At 50.1% G+C, this 18,623-nt stretch overlaps 5 protein-coding genes across 9 annotated transcripts; 2 read left to right on the forward strand and 3 right to left on the reverse strand.

The window, feature by feature from the left end:
- Window positions 1-4,195: 4,195 nt before the first annotated feature.
- On the reverse strand, window positions 4,196-6,622 carry LOC9650884 (3-hydroxyisobutyryl-CoA hydrolase-like protein 5). Of its 2 annotated transcripts, none has more exons than XM_002972552.2 (15): window positions 6,464-6,622; window positions 6,302-6,391; window positions 6,163-6,231; window positions 6,055-6,115; window positions 5,925-5,998; window positions 5,775-5,858; window positions 5,641-5,725; window positions 5,502-5,587; window positions 5,333-5,448; window positions 5,205-5,265; window positions 5,051-5,137; window positions 4,877-4,978; window positions 4,773-4,814; window positions 4,604-4,710; window positions 4,196-4,556 (listed from the first exon to the last, which is right to left on the reverse strand). In XM_002972552.2, exons 1-15 carry the CDS (start codon window positions 6,527-6,529, stop codon window positions 4,532-4,534), a joined length of 1,155 nt encoding a protein of 384 aa, XP_002972598.2. In that variant the 5' UTR covers window positions 6,530-6,622; the 3' UTR covers window positions 4,196-4,531. The 2 variants fall into 2 exon arrangements, with proteins under 2 accessions (XP_002972598.2, XP_024533119.1); XM_024677351.1 differs by having other exon boundaries at window positions 6,302-6,407; window positions 6,464-6,497.
- Window positions 6,623-6,669: 47 nt separating this feature from the next.
- On the reverse strand, window positions 6,670-9,344 carry LOC9651573 (protein ZINC INDUCED FACILITATOR-LIKE 1). Of its 3 annotated transcripts, none has more exons than XM_024677348.1 (17): window positions 9,093-9,344; window positions 8,977-9,017; window positions 8,866-8,926; window positions 8,696-8,798; window positions 8,520-8,622; window positions 8,410-8,463; window positions 8,254-8,316; window positions 8,157-8,206; window positions 8,019-8,094; window positions 7,809-7,958; window positions 7,668-7,755; window positions 7,525-7,610; window positions 7,364-7,471; window positions 7,263-7,307; window positions 7,087-7,175; window positions 6,978-7,021; window positions 6,670-6,911 (listed from the first exon to the last, which is right to left on the reverse strand). In XM_024677348.1, the coding sequence occupies exons 1-17, from the start codon at window positions 9,241-9,243 to the stop codon at window positions 6,784-6,786; spliced, it is 1,440 nt and encodes a 479-aa protein (XP_024533116.1). In that variant the 5' UTR covers window positions 9,244-9,344; the 3' UTR covers window positions 6,670-6,783. The 3 variants fall into 3 exon arrangements, with proteins under 3 accessions (XP_024533116.1, XP_024533117.1, XP_024533118.1); XM_024677349.1 differs by having other exon boundaries at window positions 8,866-8,874; window positions 9,093-9,337; XM_024677350.1 differs by lacking the exon at window positions 9,093-9,344 and having other exon boundaries at window positions 8,866-8,874; window positions 8,927-9,001.
- A 1,353-nt stretch (window positions 9,345-10,697) lies between these two features.
- On the forward strand, window positions 10,698-13,790 carry LOC9651574 (protein ZINC INDUCED FACILITATOR-LIKE 1). The gene is made up of 16 exons (XM_002972330.2): window positions 10,698-11,221; window positions 11,280-11,320; window positions 11,391-11,451; window positions 11,539-11,641; window positions 11,697-11,853; window positions 11,974-12,036; window positions 12,112-12,158; window positions 12,271-12,346; window positions 12,399-12,563; window positions 12,616-12,703; window positions 12,760-12,845; window positions 12,903-13,010; window positions 13,069-13,113; window positions 13,183-13,271; window positions 13,392-13,435; window positions 13,505-13,790. Exons 1-16 carry the CDS (start codon window positions 11,074-11,076, stop codon window positions 13,597-13,599), a joined length of 1,416 nt encoding a protein of 471 aa, XP_002972376.1. The 5' UTR covers window positions 10,698-11,073; the 3' UTR covers window positions 13,600-13,790.
- Window positions 13,791-13,880: 90 nt separating this feature from the next.
- On the forward strand, window positions 13,881-16,364 carry LOC9650885 (probable serine/threonine-protein kinase PBL1). Of its 2 annotated transcripts, XM_024677266.1 has the most exons (4): window positions 13,881-15,216; window positions 15,270-15,524; window positions 15,627-15,737; window positions 15,798-16,364. In XM_024677266.1, exons 1-4 carry the CDS (start codon window positions 14,512-14,514, stop codon window positions 16,353-16,355), a joined length of 1,629 nt encoding a protein of 542 aa, XP_024533034.1. In that variant the 5' UTR covers window positions 13,881-14,511; the 3' UTR covers window positions 16,356-16,364. The 2 variants fall into 2 exon arrangements, with proteins under 2 accessions (XP_024533034.1, XP_002972377.2); XM_002972331.2 differs by having other exon boundaries at window positions 15,627-16,364.
- A 17-nt stretch (window positions 16,365-16,381) lies between these two features.
- LOC112347037 (pentatricopeptide repeat-containing protein At4g02750-like) lies at window positions 16,382-18,595 on the reverse strand. Its single transcript, XM_024677160.1, has one exon. It carries the CDS (start codon window positions 18,593-18,595, stop codon window positions 16,382-16,384), a length of 2,214 nt encoding a protein of 737 aa, XP_024532928.1.
- Window positions 18,596-18,623: the final 28 nt, after the last annotated feature.

Here is an 18,623-nt window from a genome sequence, read left to right on the forward strand (position 1 = left end):
CCGAAAAAGGCTCTAGCGTCCTTCAAGTCAACACTAAAGGAAATTTTGAGCTTCCTTTGCTGGTGCTGGTCATAACGATGGGTTCTGGCCCTTCACAACCCACAATCACTTTCTCTAAAGCAAAAGCTTTTGAGAAAATACGTGAAAGTTTCACGGGACTATATAAAGAATATGGTAATAGTTGCCTTGAAACATTGATCCAGTGAAGTGAGACCTGTGCGATAGGAAGAAAAAGAAATAAATAACAACATCTGCAAATGACTTTACCGGGCACTTGCACATCGACAGTGTAGAACTGCTGGTTCTCGAAGGAGGACCACAAGAGCTTCCGTGCGTCATATCCTGCAAGCCACAGAGAAAAAAGGAAAATAAAACTCCAGGCATGATTAGAACCATACCTTTATTGTGCTTGCAGCAGTTTAGCAGTAGCTGGTATGCGTGTTTCTTCTCAAAGTTGTAGAGAGCGACGAGACCTTCGTGCTGAGAGAACTGCGGCAGCCCCCCGGCATCAGCCACTGCCTGCGCCAACTCGAGGCTTTTGGCACACCTCCTCAAGTCATTGCTGGAGAAGGAAGCCTGTGGAACGACAGTATATGAATCTTCATCGATCAGATTGGAGAGGTTCGTGGACTGCAGACCAAGGAGCTTGGGATAACAATCAGCAACAAATGCTCCTGCAACTCGTGCACGTTTGGCTCCCCGGAGAAGACTTCCTTCTCAGCTCGGCAGGCAGCACTCCTACAGAAGTGTGTGCGGTGATGTATGGGTTCCTCTTTACAGAAGCGGCGGAAGTTATCCTCCCAGGCATCGTCCACAAGCTTGATCATGCGTGGATACGGGCAGGGGTAGTCGCCGTTGTCGTCAAACCCGAGTGGTTTTCAACGGGTGGGAATTTGCCGCTCACGATTTCGCGGTACTCAAGCGTGTGACGCAAGAGATGCGCCTGGAAGCAGCCGGTGGTAGCATCACAGTCGTCGAGCGCCCTACAGACTACGGTTCTCTAGACGGAGCATCACCATCCACAGAAACTCTCCATACTCTTTGTAGGCCTCGTCCGTCAGTTTGCTCACCTGAGAGCCTTTGCTGCCACTCCTACTACTCGTGTGGATGAAGTACCTTAGCATTTTTTTAGTTTTTGGCAGAGTGAATACGCCCGGCTCAATTGAATTCCCTAAAACCCTAGCCCTGACTCCATAAGAAATAAAAAGGCGCTATCATATTTCCGTTGCATGCAAATGGTAAGCAAACCGTTTCTGGAAAAAGCTCTAGTCTGCTTCATGTCGGCACTAGAGGGAAGCTTAATCTTCCTTTGCTTGAAGGCGTTGGCATTGCTTTTAACGATGAGTTCGTTCCCTGCACCCACTATTATTTTCTCTCGCGACAAGCCTACACAGTCACAAACAAACCAACAGCTCTTGAGAAAACTAAAAAGTTTCAAGGGGTATACCTGGAACTTCGACATGAAAAATGTGGTAATCCTTGTCATCTTCAATAGTTGCCTTGAGATGTTTGTTCTTGGCTACAAATATGATATCAATACTTTTGTTTAGCTCACCCTCGTCGAAGTCCTCAATTGGCACTGTCAGATCTGTCTCTTGGCAAATGGTGAGAATCTCATCCTGGAGATTAACTATTGCACCATCGACATCAGCGTAAGGAGGAATGGCAAGCTTCTTGTGCCAGAACACGTCCTTCTCCGTGGAAACAAGCACACCCTTTCCATCTTTCGCAACACGCACTTGATCCAGCGATGTGAGACCTGTCGCGCACAAGGAAAAAGAAATAAGATAACAACACCTGTAAATCATTACTTACCGGGCACTTGCACATCAACAGTGTAGAACTGCTGGTTCTCTAAGAACGACCAAAATAGCTTGCGCTCGTCATATCCTGCAAGCCACAGAGAAAAAGAAATAAAAAACTCCAGGGAGGAAAAGCCATACCTTTATCAACGAGCTTGTGGCAGTTTAGCAGCAGTTGGTAAGCGTGTTTCTTCTCAAAGTTGTAAAGAGCGACGAGACCTCCGTGACGAGGGAACTCTGGCAACCCCCCGGTATCAGCCACCTCCTGCGCCAACTCAAGGCTCCTGGCACACCTCGTCAACTCAAGGCTGGTGACACCAGTATGTGGCACGACCGGTGTAGCATATGATCGAGATTGCTCCCAGACCAGAGCGGCGAGGCTCGTGGACCGCAGACCAATGAGCTTGATATCAGAGGCAAACAGACCGCCTGCTCCTGCAACTCGTGCACGCTTGGCCCCCTGGAGAAGACTTCCTTCTCGGCTCGGCAGGCAGCACTCCGGCAAAAGTCGTGCGCGAGGCGAGTTTCTTCCTGATCATGTCTGGATACGGGCAACCGTAGTCGCCTATGTCGTCAAACCCGAGTGGTTTCCCAGCGGATGGGGGGAATTCGCCGCTCACGATTTCGGTGTACTGGAGCATGTGATCCAGGAGATGCCCCTGGAAGCGAGATGTAGGGGTGGCTCTCCATGCAAGCGGCGAATTGCATCCTCCGAGGCATCGTTCACGAGCTTGACCATGGATGGAAACGAGTCGCCGCAGTCGTCAAGCCCGAGTGGTTGTTCAACAGGGGGGAATTCGCCGCTGGTTGTGATGCAGGACATGCGACTGGAAGGCGTCGCTGGCCCACCCACTGCCGTCTAGCGCCCTAAAGACTTGGCCGCGGACACGGTTGTTTAGGCCAGAAACTCTCCATACTCGTCATCAGTGTTTTTCTCACCTGAGAGAGTTTATTGCATTTGCTACTGCTGCTCCTACTCCTACTCGCATTTGCTATGTGGATGAAGCGCTTTAACATTCTGAGAAGTCTTTCAAAGAACCCTATACCCCGTAGGATTTCGCCACAACACAGAAACAAAAACTTACTTCATAGAGATCTTCCGAGACTAGGCTCCTAGAGTAATCCGCAGCATTTCTTCAAGCTCTCCGTCATGCCTCGCTGAATCTGTGTGGACAACTCCAATCAAAATCAGCATAAATGTTATGCGTTTTCACTAACCGGTTTGTTTGAGCGCAAGTGGCGAGAGGTGCCTCAGTGACCGAGCAGTTTCTTTACACCATTTTTCATTGGTACTGGCCTAGTTGACAAGAAAGAAATCAACGCAGAGGCTCACCAGAGACTCGATTATCTCTTCAACGCGGTCCTTCGAGAAGCAGTAAATCATCCTGGAAAAGCATAGAAGCTGGTTAGTTCATACATAAAGTCCCATCAATCAAACTATTGCAGGATGTTCCGGAGCTTGAGAAGACGTTGGTGAATTTGCAACCGCGAGCTTGAATACAGGAGGCTATCCAGGGATTTGCTAAGATGCCAGAGGCTGGAGAGACCAGTGTCATGAAAAAGTAAGTGTACGAAGAAATAAGAGAACGGAAAACCACCTTTAAAGGGACAAAATGCGTCGGTCGATGCCACAAGCTACCGTATAGGCCAGCCTTGAGCCCGTGAGCGCAAGGTATGCTCCTGCTAAGAATCTCAGAGCGCGTTTCATACCCAGCTGTCGTGAAAGTCGTGGAAGGAAATACGAGGCACTACAATCGGTATGAAAACCAGCGGCAACTTCGGACTCTTAGATGTTCTCAAGTAGCATTATAACATTCTCGGTGACGATTCTAAACGTGCTGGGAAACGTAAATCCACAACGAAAGCACAAGCAATTAAGGCACAGGCTACTGGATAATCTCTTCAACTCTCCTTGAGAAGCATCCATCGTGAAAAAGCATGCCAGAGCCTTACAGCAATTCTAAAATCCTTGACACAAGCTTCCAATGTTCTTTTGAAAGGTTTTGGACGCAAAATCAATCCTTATCTCTACCTGCTGGTATCTTCTAGTGTTTTTCTTTTTGCAGGTGAGCGACCATTGGATACTATGCAGGATATTGGTGCCGGGTTGCTGCTCTTTCCTAGCTGTCAACCTCTTCGACCTCTGTTTTCTCAATCTTCCAGGATCGTGGCTTGCAATGGGGAGTGAAAGTCGCAAGTCTGTCAATGTTCAAATCATTTCAGTGTTCATCAAATCATCTCTTTCTCGTTAATCTTTCTAGCTTGTCTAAAGTTCTTCCTTCCACCAGGATTACGCTCTACCTCAATGGCATGTTCGGAACAATCCAGATGATGAGCGTGACGGACTAATTTGTGGAGCACAAGCAGCAGAGCTCTAAAAGTCGATCAGGATAAGTATAATAAATGTGCTACTGAATTGCGCTCTTTGGAATGCGAATGGTAAGCGAGAAAAAAACTCTACCCTGCTTCGAGTCATACTCATGTTCTGTTCTTAGGCGGAAGATCACCACCCATCCAAACTCTGAAGACGAATTGCCGCTAGTGACATCCGCCACCACTCGGAGATCACTGCCGAGATACGTGCTGGTCTCCCATCGAAGTGGTCCTCGGTCCTGCGTCCCCGAGAGTTTCTTCCCCTTCTCGCAAAAACCCTAAGCCTCTAAGCCTCATGAATATTCGCGACTATTTTGAATTCAAACAAGAAAATGGCGGGAGTTTGGCTGGATCTCCTAGGCCAAGTATTTGCCACTCCACCTTGAAATGAAGGGTTTGAAGGGATGACGAAAGGGATTTTAGTTTACCTTTCCTCGCCTTCCAGAGGCAATTGAATTTGCTCCCTGGCAGTGTAGGTGTTCAAGATCATCTCTACCATGTCATCCGTGACTTCTGCAAGAGTCGATGGATTCCACTGCAAAAGTTTCACCAATTAACATGGCTGAACCTTAACGTTTGAGAGCCAACACAACCAACCTTTGGAGCGCGATCTTTATCCACAACCACAGCTCTAATCCCCTAGTCATAATTGGAAAGAAGCAGTAAGAACTTTTATGGAACCAGGAAACCGAAGAACTTACTTCGTAGAGATCATCCGAGACTAGGCTCCTTAAGCAATTTAGAGTAATCCGCTGCTCTCTTTCCAAGCATTTCTTCAAGCTCTGAGTCCTGCCTTGCCGGATCTGTGTTGACAATTCCAAACACAATCAGCACAAAAATTGCGTACGCGCGCGCGAGAGAGAGTTTCTTCTAACCGATGCTAAGGCTTGCTTGAGCGCAATTGGCGAGAGGCGCCTCAGTGACCGCGCAGTTTCTTTACACCATTCGTCATTGGTACTGGCCTAGTGAAACGGTTGACAAGCGGGATTTATCAAGAAAGAAATCAACGCAAAGGCCTCAGGGACTCACCAGAGACTCGATTATCTCTTCAACTCGGTCTTTCGAGAAGCAGCTGTTTATCCAAGTCATCCTGGAAAAGCCTGGAAGCTTGTTAGTTCATACGTAAAATTCCATCGTGGACGATTAAGAAGTTTTGCCTTTTCATGACACTGCTCGCTTCAGCTTCAGGCATCTTAGCAAATCCCTGGATAGCCTCCTGTATTGAGCTTTCCGGTTGTAAATTCAGCAAAGTCTTCTCAAGCTCCGGAACATCCTGCAATAGTTTTTTATTGAAATGTAAGAAGAGATCAGAAAACGGAAAACCACCTTTGAAGGGACAAAATGCGTAGCGATGCCACAAGCTAGCATATCAGCGCAGTCCAGTTTCGATCCTGTGAGCGCAAGGTATTCTCCTGCAAAACTTAAGTCTGAGATCAAGTAAGAAAACTCAAAGAGTGATTTTTACCCAGATGTCCTGGAAGTCGTGGAAGGAAATACGAGGCACTACAATCAGTATGAAAACCGACAGCAACTTCGGGAGTGGAGAATGCCTGGCAGCGAAACTGTTAGATACTCTCAAGTAGCAATCACAAAACTTACAGCATTCTCAGTGACGATTCTAAACGTGCTGGGAAACGTAAAGCCTGCTCCCCCTCCCACAACGAGTCCGTGCCAAATAGCTACCTGTGAAGAACAAAAGTCTCTAAGTTCCAAGTCTTCTAGGCTTTGAGAAACGTGATGTGAACATACTCTTGTTTTCCTGTAGCTGTACAGGTGATAGTCGAGCCAGTACTTTTTGTACACGACTTCCTTCCACGATTCGTCTGGGAAAGACACGCAAGGGAATCAAAACCACCAAAGCTTAATCCTTGAACAAAACCTTTCCTGTGATCGTAGAACATGCGCAGGTCACCACCAGCAGAGAAAACCTTGCCTGCGGCCTGCGAGCCAGGGATTTAAAAAGAGAAGAATGGTAGGTGGAGCTCACCTTGATGATTATAAGCTCCACACTCTCATCTCTCTCCCACTGCTCAAACAGCTCCGCGAGTCGGGAGACCTGAAAGAGAAAGCTCAAGAACAAAAACCAGGATGCCGCAAGGCTTCTTGATCCAAATGCAAACTCTTACAACGGAGAGATTGAGACAATTGAGCACTTGAGGGCGATTGAGGGTCATTACTCGCACCCTATCGTGAGCATCCACGAGCACCTCCTCCATCTGGAACAGAAACAATCTATGAGAGAACAAGAAACAAAGAGAATGCTTGAGAGCTCCCTCTTTCTCGCAAACCTGATTTTCGTCCGGCATGCCCATGATGATAGAAATGCGCTCGCTCGCTCGCTCGGCCCCAAACATCTTTTAACTTAAAGAGGTGGTGCTACGCCTCTACGAGTCAAAGCTTTACGACCAGCAGGCACACGTTGGTATCCAAACCAAACTCGATCTTCTCGCACGAACTGGTCAGATCATGTCACTGTGGTATTGTAGCACGCGTAAATCTTCGACGAATGTTTTTCATTGCGCAGCCGAGTAGTATCGAAGCTCGAGTTTTTTTACATCGCTATGTAGTGGAATGGTTGTCATGCCAGGATCTTGTCACTGGATTGACATCAAGCTAGCTGATCCGCTGCTTTCTCGTCTTGAAGCTTGTTGGTGGACGCGGGCAAGAAAGGCCTGAGCGTGGCCAGGACCGTAAGAAAGGCAAAGAAAATGAGGAAGAAGAACACCAGCTCGTCCCCTGCACATCCAAAGTTGTCAAGTTACTCTCACGCACGTCTCACGAATTTGCAAACTTGTTTCTCACCTGGAAGGAAGGCTGCGTGCTGGCGCTTTTGAGCCCAAGCAAACCTGAGAAAAAGAACTGCGTTAGCTCCTTCCTCCTTGGTAGCCAAATATCAGAAACGAGTACTCACACTGAACCTCCTCCTGCCGGGCCAAGAGCCTTGAAAAGAGAAACAACGCTTAGTGACAGTCCATTTGCAGCACCTCTCTGTTCTTGAGTCTGCAAGCAAAAAAGAAAAGAGAAGAGAGAAAGAAAAGAGAACGTGAACTTCCGGGGGAAAACCAAGAAATGGACGACTCATTATACCACGGAGTTGTTTATCAGAAGAAACGATCCGGTCATTGTGGCCGTCTGCAAGAACAAAGCCCATTAGCATTGAAACATGTAGTAGTAGACTGGTCACGTACGGTGAGCACGAACTTAAGCACGGAGGCAGTGAGCAAGACTACCCACAGCCAAACGTTTTCCAGCTTTGACATGAGAGGATATATACAAAGTATAGGAATTGCCAGGATCTGAGAGAAAGGGCAACAAAATCAGAAGAAGGAACTTATAGCATCTTACTTACAGCTGATATCCGAGTCATGAAAATAGGCCCAAGCATGTTCGCAACAGCCGGAAAAATTGTAAGCTGGAAAACAAGCATGGCGAAACCTGCAACCATAGTTCCCGATCAGTACCTGTCAAAGCCACGGTTACACAGGGATTCACCTGAAATAGCCAGGACTTCTCCAACGTCAGAACTAGTGAAGCTAAGTCCTCCTTGTAATCTTGGACTAACAGCCCACAGTGAGAAAATCTACAAGCAAACAGAAGTCAGCCCCCACGGGAAGAAATGGTTGCAACGTATACCTCTGTGTAGGCAATGTCATGGAGGGACCAAAGGCAATACACAGTTGTTGATGCAAGGAATGGCCAGTTCTTGAGAATCGACTGCTTTCTTGCCGGTTGCTTGTCTTCAGCAGCTGATATGTTCCTTTTAGGATGCTTGTGGAGTGTTTCCTGGCAAAAGGAAAAGAAGAAAACCTCAAACACTGCACTGCCAAAAGAAAGAGCACTTACAGGTAGAGTAAAACACATACAGAGACCGAGTAACGCTATCGCGGAGACAACCAGAGCTTGCAATAAGTATGGAAACCTGCCACGCAGAAAGAAGAAGAAGAAGAACCATAAGAAAGAATCAGAAGTGCTGCCAGTTACCGTGCAAAGAGGGATCCATGGTGGAAAACATTCGGATACTTTACAGCCGGCTGCAAGGGGAAATTTGTCAGCTGTATACAATTCTCCGCATAAATACCTGCGACAGGAACCCCCCCAGAGCTGGTCCAACTATAAGTCCTAGCCCCCAAGTTGTGCCAACCTACGAGAGAGACATTTTTGCCAGGAGTTAAGAAACTAGTGTAACACCGTACGTTGCCGAGAGACAAGGTTTTCAAGCAATTCAGTAACTTACGACCGACACACCTAGTGCTTGATGCTCGTCGCTGCAAATCTCCGATGCGTACGCCTGAACAGATTAAAACCGTGTCAACGAGATGAACTTCACTAGTAGAAGACCCGTACCTTAACCGGACCAAGCATGCCATTGAAGCTGCCAAGGCAAAACCGGGTCACCAGAGCCATGGTGAAGCTCGTGCTCACGCCAAACAACGTGTTGAAGACCAACCTGATTATGAACAGATGCTCAGAATGAAAGATACTAGACAAAGTTTGACAAACGATAGAGGAAGTTTGCTTACACTGACACAATTCCAAGCACCATCACTGGCCTCCGGCCAATCCTATCCGCCAAGTAGCCCCAGAACACAGCAGTGAAGAAACGTCCAGCCATAAACGACGATCCTGAACAGTCGACTCACTCTCAGTTCCAAAAGTGAACATGTAGACGACAAAGTAGAGAAAGCATTACCAATCCATCCTGCGTAGAAGCCAATATCGCTCTCGGTTTTCGCAACATGGAAATCACGCACCTGGAAAGAACAAAACGTGTAGCAAGAAGCCAACCCGGAGAGTATCTCACCATAAAATATAGAAACGGGTAAAGCACGGAAATCGGCAGCGCTGTCGAAACCATTTGGATCGATGAGACAGAACGAGAAAGAATAACGTAAAGCGCTGCTAGGATAGACAACGTACCATTGCAAAGAACCACGAATCCCAGGGACACCAGCTGCTTCAGCGGCGGCGGCGATCCCTTCTCGCGGAGCCGCCATATCTGGCAGCCGGGACAATCCGGGAACTCGAGCTCCGGCTGTTGACGATCGCGTCCTAGCAGCGGCTCCTCCATATGGCTCGGGGATCGCGCAAAACCCTAGACGCCAGTGGCGCGCGACACAGCTCTACGATTGCGACAATGCTCCTCTCTCTGAGCTTCTCGCTGGAAAGGAGATGCTTGGAATTGATTATTCCTGTCGACGTGGCTGGAACGTGTGCGTCCAAAGTGAAACGTGGTTGATTGGGAGAGCTCGACTGGCCACCGCATTGTAATAATTTCGCCTAGCCCTTGTTTGTTTGCAGTTGCGTAGAAAAACCACACACTAAGTCCACGAGATGAGATCGCACTCTTGTTATGGAAATGTGAGCCGTGTTTGTTCTATATGAGCGTGCTATAAAGTTTGTCTTCACGTACGTGATGGAGCAAGCTGAGATGATTCTCTCCTTCCCAGGGTGACTGTTACATCGGCTTGATCGGGAAATTTCAATGTGCAAGGCTTTGAAGGCTCGAGATTTGCTGCAATGCCGGGCATTTCAGATCGAGTTTTCTGCTCGAGCAGAATCTAGAGTAGATGTCCAATCCTCAAATTCCATGGCAAAGGAATTGTTGTAATAAAGGTGGCAGAACCTTGTCAAACATCATATATACGATCCAAAGAAAACATTTCATGGATCTATCGATCGAGTCAGAGACCCTCTGGCGTGTACTCTTGGCCTGGTCTTCCTAATTCGAGGAATGGCATCCATCTCGAGTTTTAGAAATAGCCTGCGCTTTTGTCACAAAGCCAGACCGATAGCTAGATCAAAAGAAAATTTCTTACTTGTTTTTCTATGGTTCTTGATTCTGACACTGCTCTCCTTACAAACACCCCACCAAACACACAGGCACAGGCACACACGCAGACAAGGCGAGAAAGATACAAAACAAAACAATCGTATCCAAGTCCTTGGCAATAACTCTCTCTATATAGCTGGATCATGTAGAGCTGCTATATAGATCGATACGATACATGTTTCTTCTTTTCATGTGGGCGATCTCATCTCCGCAATGCGCGTGTGGTTTGCTGCCTGTCGGCACAGATTCGCTGGCGAGGAATGGGCTCCTGCAAAAGAATCCGGATGAAAAACAACCCAAGATGGAGAGAACAGGAGTCCTAAGTGGAGGCCGAAGAACACACTCTCTTAAAAGGTCTGTTCAGTTGTAAATGTGGGTGGTCTCAAGTTGGAGGAGCACGGCCAGGCCTGCACTGCTCGTGGGTTCTCGCTGGATCGACTCTCCCCTTTTATCTTTCGCTCGTAAGAAGATGTTTTGACCCTTGACGTACAATCCATCAGCCATCAATCACCCAACAGGGACAGCAAGTTGTAGAGGAATCCAGCCATCCATGTCCAGTTTTTTTTCCTTTGCTTTTCCCTTTTCTTCGTTTTCACCCGGTCAGTGATCACACATCGTCTCCTTCTCCTGGTAACAACACCCAGTGTGATACCACAGGGCGAAGGTCTTTTGCCTGCATGATTGAGCAGCATGGTACAAAAGGAATTGATGAGAGGGCTGGCCTACAGCACCTTTCAGTGCTTCATGAAATCTGACGCTGCTCCAACTTTGTTCACCACCACCACCACCACAAGATCACTGCTAGCGCATTTCCCGGGTCTCGTCTCGCTTCATACAAACACCCAACATCAGAGGCTCCAACATTCTCCGAAGAAAACAAAGGAGGATAAAAGAAAGGAGAGAGAGAGAAGCGACAAAGAGGGGAGAGCTCTCAAGCGCGCCTCGAGAGAGTCCCAAGAGATCATCTGACTTGACTTTCCAAAAGCGTGAAGCAAGGAAAGCATAGAAAAAAGAAGTAGAAGATAGCGAAAAAAGAGAAGAGTTTGTGAGCAAAGATTGTTCAGAGCGATGACTACTCCCAGTGAAGATCTCATCAAGGAGCCTTTGCTGCTCAAATCGAGCCGAGAATGCCCTGGTTGCAAATGCATGCCGCACGAGGAGGACGGGCCGCCGATCAAGTATCTGGTTCTCATCGGATTCATCATGCTTTGCAATGGTGAGTTTGTTGATTCACCAATTTGCGAAGAACTGCTCTAACCATCTCTGTTTTCCAGCTTTGCCAATCACCATCTTGTTCCCTTATCTCTATCTGCTGGTAAACTCCCGATCTTCCGAAGTTCACGGCTTTTCTTCTTCGAGCAAGTCTAAAGTTTTTTCTTCCGCAGGTCCGGGACTTTAATGTCGCAGACTCGGAGAGCGACATCGGCTACTACGCAGGATTCATTGGTGAGAGGATTGAATTCGCTGCTCCTGATCTGTTTCACGACAATGACGATCCCTGCTTTCTCATAATCTCACGTTGGAAACTTTCAGGCTCATCCTTCATGATTGGGAGATTTTTCACCGGCTTGCTGTGGGGAGTGGCAGCGGATCGATATGGTCGCAAGCCCGTCATGTTCTGCGGAATCATCTCAGTGTTCGTCACATCATCTCTTTCTTTCCAGCTTGTCTAAAGTTCTTTCTTCCTCCAGGATCATCTTCAACACGCTCTTCGGCTTTAGCACCTCGCTCTGGATGGCGGTGGTCACCAGGTTCTGCCTGGGAAGCCTGAATGGCTTGTTTGGAACAATTCAAACCTTCGCAACCGAAATTTGCAACAAAAAGTATCGGAGCTTGGGACTGGCTGTGGTAAGATTCACAAGCAAACCATCTTGTAGTTAGTAGAACTCGTAGAACTTTAAAAGTCGGTCTTGCTCGATAGCAAAACGTTGGATCTTGGGAAATTCCTCATTCGTTTCGATCCTACAGGTTAGCACTGCTTGGGGATTCGGACTCGTCCTTGGACCGGCAATCGGCGGCTTCTTAGCCGAGGCAAGCAATGATATCTAGCGAAAACTTTTATCATATCGTCATTGAGAAAAACCATGTCAATGCCGTGATTTACAGCCAGCTCTCAAGTATCCGGAATTGTTCCAAGGCTCTTTATTCGACCGGTATGTAGTCTCCTCTCTCAAGTTGAAGGAATGAAGAATCTCTTTTTCGTTTCCTTCCTTTCCGCGATTCCAATCGATCGAGATTCTCATGGCCGTGCGATCTTCTCCGCAGGTACCCGTACCTTCTTCCGCCACTGTGTGTTACAGTGTTTGCGCTGCTTGTGCTCGTCGCTTGTCACTTTCTACCAGTAAGTCAAGACTACTATTGGCAAGTTCTCCAAAAATTTCTTTTCTTTACAGGAGACTTTGCACATCCATGCCAAGGAAGTTGCCAATACCCCTGAGATCGAGAGCGGGGTAATCAGCGATGACTGCGAGAAGCGATCCATTTTCCAGAACAAGGCGCTCATCGTCTCCATCGCTCTGTTTTGCTTTGCTTCACTTCACGACATTGCTTTCTTAGAGGTAAACAAAGTATGCTCCAACTTTTTCTAATCTCTTGCTCTCTCCTTTACAGGTTTTCTCTCTTTGGGCTTTGAGCTCCAAGAGTACGGGAGGACTGTCTTTCACGAGCTCCGATGCCGGAAGAGTTCTCACAGTCGCTGGTGAGGATCAAACCGTTAACTTTTCTCGTGGACGAGTCTTAATGTGGATGTTGTAGCTTTTATCATGCTGATCTGTCAGCTAAGCTTCTTCCCTGTGGTCACCCGGCGCCTCGGACCAGCAATGGTCACTCGGATAGCATCCGTAAGTTCTATGGATTCTTGCGATCGCGCTGCTGAAATGTGAAACTCATTCTGGCAGGGACTTACACTGCCACTTCTCGTCATCTATCCGTTTATGTACGAGCTCACTGGAGTCTGGCTCTGGTTCGTGATCTTGACAGTGTCAACTCTTAAGTACATTTTCATGGTAAGCTCTCGAGACTCTCCTCGTTTCGGTTGTTTCACCCAGAGTTTCCATCTCCCAGGAAGCAACAACGACAGGCCTGGCCATCCTCGTCAACGTCTCGGTGGTAAGCAGCTTTGTTTCTTACAGACCAAAGTGTTGATCCGTCAAAATCGTGGGGCTGCTTTTGTCACAGAGGCAAGAGGAGCGTGGAACAGCGAATGGATTTTCGCTCAGCCTCTTGTCGCTTTTCAAAGCCATTGGGCCGACAGCTGGAGGCACAGTGTAAGTTGCTCCATCCATCGATTTGATAGTGACATGTTTCGGTGGTTTCTCGATCCGGATCCAGTGCTTCTCCCCATCTCTCTCGCTTTTTTAATCCAATCAAGCTTTATCTCTTTGCAGGTTTGCTTGGTCGAGAAACAGGCTGCACGCTCACTTTCTTCCAGGTAAAAAGCCATTCTAATCCTCCGTAAAGATCTCCGCGATTGATTTCTCTCTCTCTCTCTCTCTCCTAGGAAACGAGTTCGTCTTCTTCTTTCTCGGAGTTTGGATGCTTATAGTCTGCGTTGGAACGCTGCATCGATCGCTCCCACGCTCTGCATTGATCTGATCTTACATCACGCTGACGAGCAAATTCTACGTTTTGTGTGTGTGTGTGTGTGTGCAAGGAGGCAAAACCTCCAGGATAGAAGAAATCTCGGCCAGTTATGTAGTTACAATGTGAAGTATCAAGCGATAGATGAGATGACAAGAATGTTTAAGTATCGTACCCGGGAATTATAAAATACGTACTTCCAGGTCTTGATTGCTCGAAATCGACACCCTTTGACTTTACAGTCTGTATGAGTCAACTCTGGTAAAACTATACTATCTCCATGAATAGAGTGCACAGTTCTTGGAATTTTAGAAGAGGCCCAAAAAGGATCACAGATCAATTCAACTCGTAGCGTTTTTTCGGGAGACACACACGACAATGGACAAAACGATCGACTGGGCACTGGGGATTCGTGTTCCTTGCGGTTGGAGAGCAGCAGGCCCTCTTCGATCGATGGTTCCCACTGTGGACTTATTTCGATCCCAAACCATTCAATTCGTCGAGATTTCACTGTCGAACAACTCGTCCTCTTCTTCTGAGCGAGAATTTTTAAGCTCTGTTTAGCTAGGCATCAAAGCAATGAGCGCTCGAGCCCATGGAGAAAGATATTTTCCCTGGCGAGGGGAGAGAGAGAAAATCCCGGCCGTTAATGGTTAAGCATATTCGTCAGGCATAACGCGTGCTAGCCGTCCATACGGGGATCATCGTGGCCGTTGCCCACACTCACACGATGGCGCTTTTAAGCTAGTGAAGATCTCTCGCTGGGACGACCAACCGATCCTCTCTTTGGATTCCAGCGAGACCCAAGGAAAAGCGAGAGAGAGAGATCCATTCCATAGCAGCATTTGGACGATACCATCGGGGTAAGGAAGGGATTTTTGATGCTAGGAGAGATTCTAGAGGGGAGGAAGAGGAAGAAGAAGAGGAATGCGGTGCTTCGCCCACAAGAAATCGCGGCACAAGAAGGCATCACTGGCGGGGCAGGACGCCTCCGCCAAGATGATGCGAACCATGTCGGCTCCACCCACATTCCTGGTCACGGATGACGACCCAATCCCGCCGCCGCCACCACTGGCTCACCCATCGCCATCGCCCTCGCCATCGCCATCTCCCAGCGCCATCGCCAGAAACCCAAGATCAAAGCCCACCGCCATCGCGGTGCCCAAGATCTCCACCAGGATGGAAGATGGCTCCACGTCGCCCCTCGTCACTCACTCAGGCCCCAGTGGATACGCGAGCTTGAGCGGCGTGAGGAGGGATCCCATCGTCTTCCGGGGCCAGCCACTGCCGCTGCCCACGCCAGAGTCTTGCGGCCTCTCGCCAGAACCATCGAGACTCATGGGCTCCCCGGCGGTGACCAGGGATTCCACCGCCGCCAGTGATCACCATCGCCCCGGCAAGGAGTTCAAGAAATCGGCATCCATGCCACTGCCAAGGCCACCGCCAGTAGCCCACGAGAGGCTGGCCGCCGCGCACATCACCTTTTGCCCCGAGACCTCGTGCATTGGCGAGTCCGGCAATGGCCCGGCTTTCACTTGCACCGTCTCGATCGATGCCAATCCCCGCGGCGGCGGTAGCAGCAAGGACTCCACGCAAGCGGTGCTCGTCCGGCTATCGGATACGACAATGCAGGTAAGAACCACGCCATAGCTTGGCTTCCATAGCTCAAAGCGCAGTTTTGATAGGATTCCAAGGCTTGGATCGAGCACGTCAAGGAGATTGTGTGCCTGCGCGACGCGCACCTCAGCCGGATCCTGGGATTCAGCTTCACCACCGACGAGAAGCTGGTGGTTTACGAGATCCAGGCCAACGGGAGCTTGGACAGGCTCTTGTATGGCCGGAGCCGCGATCGGCCGCCGCTCGACTGGGCAACGCGGGTGAGGATCGCCACCGATGCTGCGCGGGGGCTCGCGTTTCTTCACGAGCGATCGCCCACAAAGGTACGTCCGAAAGCTGGCTACGTCCAAAGTGCTCTCGCGTTCGTTGTTGCTCGTCACCCTCCACCATAGCTAAAAGCTTGTTTGTGCGTGATCTTCTTCCAGCTCATGTACAAGGACTTTAGAACTTTCAACGTGCACGTCGACAAGGAGCTGCGAGCACGACTCATGGGCTATGGATTCACGCAGAGGTTTATGAATCCGAGCTCGCTCATGGTGAGATCAAAAGTTTTGGCAGAGAGGATCTTGACAAGATGTTGCTCTTTGTGCTTGAAGGTGGCGGCCTACGCGGCGCCCGAGCTTCTCCAACGAGGAGCGCAGTCGCTACCATCGCCCAAGAGCAACGTGTGGAGTTTCGGAGTGGTGCTGCTGGAGATTCTCACCGGCCGCCAGAACCGGGACGAGATGTTCGCGGTGGAGGAGCAGGACCTGGTCGGCTGGACGGCGCCGTATCTAGCCAACGACAAGAAGCTCTTCCTGGTCGTGGATCCGGAGCTCAAGGGGATGTTCCCGGCGAGATCCGTGTCGCTCTTTGCAAAGCTGGCGGCGCAGTGTTTGCAAAGAGACCCGGCGGCGCGGCCCAGCATGGATCAAGTTGTCCAGTCCCTGGAGCACGTCCAGGCCGAGCGCGATCACCACATCAAATTGTTCGATGCCTCGGTGGGGAGTGACAGTCGCAAGCCACTCATCGAAGCTCTCAGGGAGTGTAGCAGCCCCGGGGCGGCGGTGGCGATCCATCCGGCCTTCTCCACCGTCAATGGCACTCACGTCCAGAAGAAGATCGTCACCCGGATCATCAAAACGCTGTGTTCTTCGCCAGGAACTTTCGACTAGATTGAGGGATGGATGGATGGATTGGATCATCGTGCTGCCATCGATGGAGCGCTCGACAGCGCGTTGGCTAGCACCGAGTGAAGCCCACCACTCTGGGAGGAATCCGCGAGCGCTCTCTCCACCACCAGCTCTGGCAGCCGCCGGGTGGCGCTGGCACCGATGACGCTCGTCCAGTTGCGAGCATCCGGGACGAAGGGCATGCTCGCGACGAGATCCTCGGCGTCGCGCAGATGTCCCGCGCGGCAGAGAACATCGATCATACATCCATAGTGCTGCTTCGTCAATCCAAGCCCAAAGTCATAGCCAATGGAACCGAAGCGCGAGCGCCCGATCCTCACGTCGCCCGCGTGGTTGCAGCCGTGGAGAACGCACGCCAGCGACGATTCGTCCGGCGCCACGCCATGGATCAACATCCTGCCATAACTCTCGAAGAGATCATCACTCTGGTGCCTGGCTTGCGCTTGCATCGCGAGGATCACGTTCCAGGCAATGACGTCGGGGGCCTCCGGCGTGGACTGGAAGATGGCGAGCGCGCGATCGGCGTGGCCGCTCTGCGCGTAGGCCGAGATCATGAGCGTGCTCGAGTAGAGGCTGCCGTGATCCGGCATTAAATCCCAGAGCTCTCTAGCTCGTTCCAGCCTGCCAGCGCCGACGAGCGCCGCGAGCATGAGGTTCCAGGAGCCGGTGTTCCTGTCCGGCATAGCCGAGAAGAGATACTCCGCGTCGGCGAAGCGTGCTGACTGGACGTACCCCGTCAGCAAGGCATTCCACGTGTCGGTGTTGTGCGACGCCATGCTGTCAAACAGGCACTTGGCGCGTTCCACGTGTCCTGCGTTCGCTAGCGCCGCCGCCATGGCATTACAGCACACCACGTCCGGGCAAGCAACCACGGTATCGAACGTCCTCTTGGCCTCCTCCACGTGCCCCCACTGGGAATATGCCACCACGAGCGCGGTGCACGACACCACGTCAAGCTCGGGCATGGAATCGAACTCGCGTTTTGTCTCCTCGAGCGTGCCGTATCGTACGTACATGTCCAGCATGGCGTTCCAGCACACGAGGTCCCGTTCAGGGAATCTCTCAAACAAGAGCTTGGCTTGAAAAATATCCCCTTTCTGGGCATATGCTGCGAGCATCGTTGTCCACGAGACAAGATCTCGCTGGAGCATGCCATCGAACAAGATCTTAGCTTCGTCAACCCGATTGTTTGCGCAACGCATCTCCAAGAGTGTGTTCCATGACACGAGATTGAGCTCTGGCATGATTATGGCAAACTTGATAGCTCCATCCAGATGCCCTGATTGGGCATACGCTGCAAGGATCAGATTCCACGAGACCATGCTTCTTTCAGGCATCTTGTCAAACAACGCCTTGGCAGTTTCGAGCTGGTAGTGAGCGAGAGCTGTGAGCAAGGTGTTCCATGACACCACATCCCAGAAGCTCATCGTATCAAACAGCAACTTGGCCTCTCTCCAGCAACCATTTTGCCCATACGCGGCTAACATCGCGTTCCACGATCGCAGGTTTGGATCCGGCATGGAATCAAACATGGACTTCGCTCGACCAACGTCTCCATTCTGGGCATATGCCGCGAGCATCGCTGTGCAAGCCACCACGTCGTGATCCGCCATAGTCGCAAACAGAGACTCGGCGTCACGCAAATACCCGTGCTGGGCGTAAGCCACCAGCACTGTCGTCCAGGCCACGAAATCGGGGTCGGGCATAAGATCAAACACGCGTTTCGCGCCAGAAATATTCCCAGTCTCGGCATATGCTGCGATCATAGCATTCCACGAGACGCGGCTCCTGGACGGCATCTTCAAGAACGCATCCTCCGCTTCTTTGATGAGACCCTCGTTCGCATATAGTGTAAGCATGGTGTTCCACGAGACCGTGTCTTTCACGGGCATTACAGAGAACAACGTTCGAGCGTCCTGGAGATGCCCGTTTCGGGCATATGCCGAGAGCATCATGTTCCAGGAGAAGCTGTCCTTGTGGGCGATGGCGTCAAACACCGATCGAGCCTCAGCAGCGCTGCCGCATCTACCGTACGCTTGAACGAGCAAATTGGAGAGGTAGGAATGTGATCCAGCATCATTTCTCTCTTCCTGGAGCTTGATAGAGGCATGAAGACGCCTGGCGTGAGATAGACTGCTACACGATCTTAGCAGCTTGATGGAGTCCTGGTGCTGGGCCGAAAACTCGTGGACCATGGCTTGCGGAGTAGTATCAGGTATCATAGCTGTGATCAAGAGCTTTAAGTTGATC

This window comes from Selaginella moellendorffii, unplaced genomic scaffold (genome assembly GCF_000143415.4).
Source record: "Selaginella moellendorffii unplaced genomic scaffold, v1.0 SELMOscaffold_19, whole genome shotgun sequence".
Classification (NCBI taxonomy): Eukaryota; Viridiplantae; Streptophyta; class Lycopodiopsida; order Selaginellales; family Selaginellaceae; genus Selaginella; species Selaginella moellendorffii.